Source organism: Chlorella variabilis (assembly GCF_000147415.1).
Source record: "Chlorella variabilis unplaced genomic scaffold CHLNCscaffold_22, whole genome shotgun sequence".
NCBI lineage: Eukaryota > Viridiplantae > Chlorophyta > Trebouxiophyceae > Chlorellales > Chlorellaceae > Chlorella > Chlorella variabilis.
In genome coordinates, this window is record NW_005435066.1 from 281,719 (window position 1) to 286,538 (window position 4,820).

A 4,820-nucleotide genomic window follows, 5' to 3' on the forward strand; every position below is an offset into this window, starting at 1 on the left:
TTGAGTAGGGCCCAGGCATCTTTTGCCCGGCCTTGGCTCCCGACCCACCCCCTCCCCCCGCAGGTAAGAGCAGCGTCAGCGTCAGCAAGCAACGGTCAGCGGCAGCCCCACCACCCCCACCTCCGCCTCACACACTCACTGGCCCCTTGCGCGATGGCACGCCGGCATGTTGGCATGGGAACGCCAAGCCCGGCACGGTAGCGGCGGCTGACTGAGTAATGGCACAGCCGACCGCCGCGGCAGGCCACTTTGCACTCCTGCCTGCAATGCATGCACCCTTACATGTGCAGCCTTCTGGTATTTTCATGTGCCTGGGAGATGTGCGGGCATGGGGGCCCATGTGCCCCATGCCATTTGAGTGCCCGGCGGCGGCGCTGCCTGCCGCCGGGAGCCCGCACCAGCATCGGCACCCGTCGGCCTGGCAGGCCTAAGCTGCTAAGGATCCCCACGTCCCCCACCACGTTGTGGGGGTTGCGTGTCCGGCAGGACGGGGAGCGGGGCCAGGGTGGGGTGACCCTGGGACGCTCAGCTGGGGGGAGGGTGGTCGGAGCCATGGAGAGGGTGCTCCATGGTCCACCCCCTCTCTTGATGCCCCTTGATCACGTGTGCCCCCTGCCCAAGGTCTGCTCACGCGGCCTATCATAGCGGGGTGACTGTAACACAGGGACGTCAGACACGACACACGCTGCAGACACGCACACGCACAGCCTGGGCAGCAGCGCAGCAGCGGAGAGGGCGGCTATGCCAGCTGAGCAGGCCTGACTCGCACAGTGCAGGCTGCCCACCCGAGTGCTTCTCAAACTCCGAGGCAGTGAGGACTCTATTGTTGCCGCCACTGCGGGAGGAGCCGTCACATGTGCCGCCTGCCTCCACTGGTGTGCCCGTGCATTGCACATAGCACTCGATTGCACCGCCGCAGGTGTAATCGTGGTGCCCACCGAGGAAGATGCCTGGTGCAGAGCAGGGGCAGCGGGATGGGCAATAACGGCGGCAGCCGCGGAGGTGGCACCTGGCCTGGGCACGCGAGCAGCAGCACACGGAGTGCCAGGCCGCTGCCCCCTGGCCTGCCCTGCGCTTCCCGCGGCACAGCAGCCCTTGCCTGGCGAGTCTCACCTGTGGTGACGGCCCCCTGCCTCTTCCAGTGGCCGCACACCACGGCCACCCGCAGTGAAGAGTCCTGTGAAGTCAATTGTGACAGCTTGGTCATCCTGGGGCCCCTGTGGAGTTGGGGAGACAACGCAGGCCGGCCTGCATGCCCAGGCACCGCCACGCGCCACGCGGGCGGACCAGAGCTTCTAGAAGCCTTGGAGGGCAGGCTGCAGAGGGCAGCCAGTCCCCAATCATTATCGTCACAGCAGGTTGGTGCAGTGTGGGTGAGAGGAGAGAACAGAACTCCCACGGCGCCTGGCAGCTGCACCACGGTGGGGGAGTTTTCAGAGGCGCATATTTGCGTGGCGTGAGCGAGATGCGATCACGCAGGGCTCGCAGCGCGCAGCTATTGGCCGGGCTCCGCCGCCGCCGCCACACGCCGCGCCCCTGCACCTGTGCTGCAGCGCGACTGATCATGTCTGATGACGTGACGCCTGGCAAGCGTCAGCGCACGGTGCTGACCGCAACCAGCACGCCTGATGTCAAAACTGACGACCTGTCACGACCCACCGGCAGGCTGGCTGGGGAGCGAGGCGCTGATGCCGCGGCCGGTCTGGCGCCAGGGCCGGACGGTGCCGCTGTTTTCACCGACGCTTGCAGCCTGCTGCTGGAGGAGGTCAACGGAACCATGCGGCGCAGGGAGCAGCAGCATGCGGCGCTGCAGGCAAGCAGTGCCAGTATGGAAGCCGAGGTGCAGTACACTCTCGCAGCGGCTGCTCGCAAGTGGGAGCAGCAGGGGAAGCGGGATCGCCTCAGGGAGGAGCGCGATCGCCTGAGCGCAGAGCTCAGCCGTGCTTCCCAGCTCGCGGCTGCGTATGTCGCCCACGTAAAGAAGGCAAGCCGCGAGGCGGCGGCACGGCAGGCGGGCGATTGACATGAGTGTGCGACCGGTCCGTGGCTTGCCGCCTTGATTTGCCATTATCTGTATCCCTTGCAATACCAAACAGATCACAACTTGCTTGATTTCAAGAGATTTTTCTAGAGCAAAGGAGTGGCAGGGAACTGGGGGTCCCCGTGTGGCGCACAGCAGGCGGCACAGCGGGGAGGGGCGGGGGCGGATGAAGGGATGAGCAAACCCAAAGCCCTGCGCTATTCCGCATCACGATGCCCACTGCCTGCGCTCTCCAGCTGTGCTGCCAGCAGCAGCCGTCGACGAGCGGGAGCATCGGCGGCCGACGCAGCGTGCAGCACCATGCCACGGCGCTGTCAAGCCTCAGCCGTGCTAGCATAGCGCTGCCGTGCGGGACAGCATCCCTCCGAGGCCGCCAGGCGAGCCGGCATAGCGCTCACCCAGCACGCCACCGCCGCTGCCTGCCGCCGCTCACGGCCAGCCTACCAAGCTGACCCATCCCTCCACCCTCTGTCAATCGACGACGTGATTGATACCCCAACATATCATGGCTTGCAGGTCAGACAAGCAACGGCGTCCGCGGCGGCCTCGGCGGCAGCCTCCCTCAGTAGCAGCGACGGCGAGGACGCAGCCGTCGCCGGCGCCCGCCACGCTTTCCTCCATGACTTTTGCATGTGCATCCCTTATGGCGCGCTGCTGCTGGCGGGCGGCCTGGCCGGCAAGCTGTGCGGCTGGGGGCAGCCCGCGGCGGTGATGGCGGTGCTGGGGGCGGCGCAGGTGGTGCTGTCCAACCTGTCTCTCAGGGCGTGGCGCGCCGGCAAGGCCACCACGCCCATCACGCTGTCGGAAGCAGGCAAGCGCAGCTGTGCAGCGTGGTGCCCTCTCTGTTCTGTTCCAAGGCTTGCTCCCCACTTGCCGCGCTGGCTGCTTGTCCCTTGCTTGACTGCCAACCTAATTGCTTTCCGCACGGCACACGCCCCGACCTCCCCCTCTTCGCCTCGCCACCACCCCCACACCAGCCTCCTGCCTCCCTGCTCTGCTCCGCCTGCAGGGCTGGCGGGCTGGCTGGCATACTATGCGTACCGCGCGGTACAGCAGGGGGTATCCCGCATGTTCATGGGAGCGCTGCTGGGCCTCAGCGCCGCCATGGCCCTCTTCCTGGTCTATAATGTGGTGGCAGGCGGCAACCCGCCGCGTAGAGGGCCCCAGGCTGCGGCGGTAGCAGCGGAAGCCGCCGCCGCCGCCGAGCCCGAGCCGGCTGCCACCAGCTGAGCAGCAGCTGCACTTATCTGTTAGCTTCCGGGCTTCGCAGTGTTGAGCGCGGTCTGGGCTAGTGCGGCTGGCGCTGTGGTTGAGAGTGCTTGTAACATGCCGCTAGCAGGAAGCAGGGCGGCTGGACAAAGAATTGCGACGCCAGGACACGTGGCGTGGAGAGCGACAAACAGGCATAACAGGAACAGTGTCGAGCAGCAGCAGTGGCAGATGTCTGACGGGAGGCGGGCGCGGGCATCACGGCTCGCCGCTCGGCGCCTGCCCCGCCCTGCTGCCGCGCCACAGGCGCAGGCGCGCCTCGGTGCCCTCCCGCGTGCCGCCGGGCGCCAGCGGCTGCGGCGACACCGAGCGCACCACCCCCTCCAGAGGCTGGCCGTGCACCAGCGCCTGACGGTCGGCATGAGCGGCGGCGCGGGTGGCCGCCGCCTCAAGCACCACCACCCGCCTGAACCGCTCCAGCGCCGCCTCGGTGGCGCCAGCAGCGCCGCCGCGCGCGCGCCGCGGGCTGCTGCAGCCGGCCGGCGACGCCGCCGCAGCCGGCGGGGCGTCTGCCGGCGTGGGCGTGCCGGGCCAGCCCGCGCCGCTGCCCGTACGGCTGGGCGTGGCCTGCGCCTGTGCCAACACCATGCTCGCGTCGGCGCCGGCGCCAGGCGCGCCCTGTGCCTGAACAAGAGATCAAGCGGCGGGCTCGCTCTGCGATGAGAAGCCAGGCAGAGGCAGGTGCAGAGGGAGAGAGGGCTCGGGAGGCGAGGGGAGGAGGGAGGGGAGTGGCGGGGTCAGTGGTGGGCCGAGGGTGGTGGGCGTTTTGAGTGGGCTCATCGTGGGCTAAGAGCATGCAGCAGCAGCAGGACACAGTTGCATCCAGCAGGCAGGAGGCAGCGTACAGGCGGCAGGCAGCGTACAGGCGGCAGCACCACCCTAAACCCTAAAGCCCTGCGGCAGGCACTCACGATGCTGAGCCCCGCCACTCCATCCGCCGCCGCCGCCGCCGCCGCCGCCGCCGCCGCGGGCTTGTCCGATGCATCGGGCTTCATGGCCGGGAACAGCAGCACCTGCGGCGGAGCAGCAGCAGCACACACACACGCAGAGCAGGTCGGCGCGCGGGCACCTGCTGCCTGTGGCTGCCCCCGCCTGCCTGCCTGCCTGCCCGCTTCCCAGGCCGCCGCTTGAATCCCCCGTGTACTGCAGCCAGCCACAGCCAGCCAGCCAGCCAGTTCTACTGCTGCCTGCCTGCTCGCTTCCCAGGCAGCCACTGGAACCCTCCTTGTCCTGCAGCCCCTCCCGCTCTGCTGCAGGCCCCCCACCTCCCGCCCACTGGCCCCACCTCCTTGATGTTGTTCTTGTCAGTCAGCATCATGGTGAAGCGGTCGATGCCCAGCCCCCAGCCGCCCGTGGGCGGCAGCCCGTACTCCAGCGCGGTGCAGAAGTTTTCGTCCACAAACATGGCCTGGTCGTCTCCCTGGGCCTTGGCCTGCATGGGCACGGCATGGCGGGGCACACAGTAGTACACCAAGTGGGGCAGGGAGGGGCACACAATAGTAAGTACACC

General features: G+C 68.1%; 1 protein-coding gene across 1 annotated transcript in view; it reads right to left on the minus strand.

Annotated features, from left to right (window-relative positions):
- Window positions 1-3,508: 3,508 nt before the first annotated feature.
- CHLNCDRAFT_138835 (hypothetical protein) overlaps window positions 3,509-4,820 on the minus strand; it is a gene marked incomplete at both ends in the record, with an annotated part of 6,216 nt that continues 4,904 nt past the window's right edge. Inside the window, 3 exons of the mRNA XM_005844519.1 lie at window positions 3,509-3,934; window positions 4,222-4,323; window positions 4,596-4,742. Coding sequence (XP_005844581.1) covers window positions 3,509-3,934; window positions 4,222-4,323; window positions 4,596-4,742 — 675 coding nt within the window. The remainder of the gene's footprint in view (window positions 3,935-4,221; window positions 4,324-4,595; window positions 4,743-4,820) is intronic.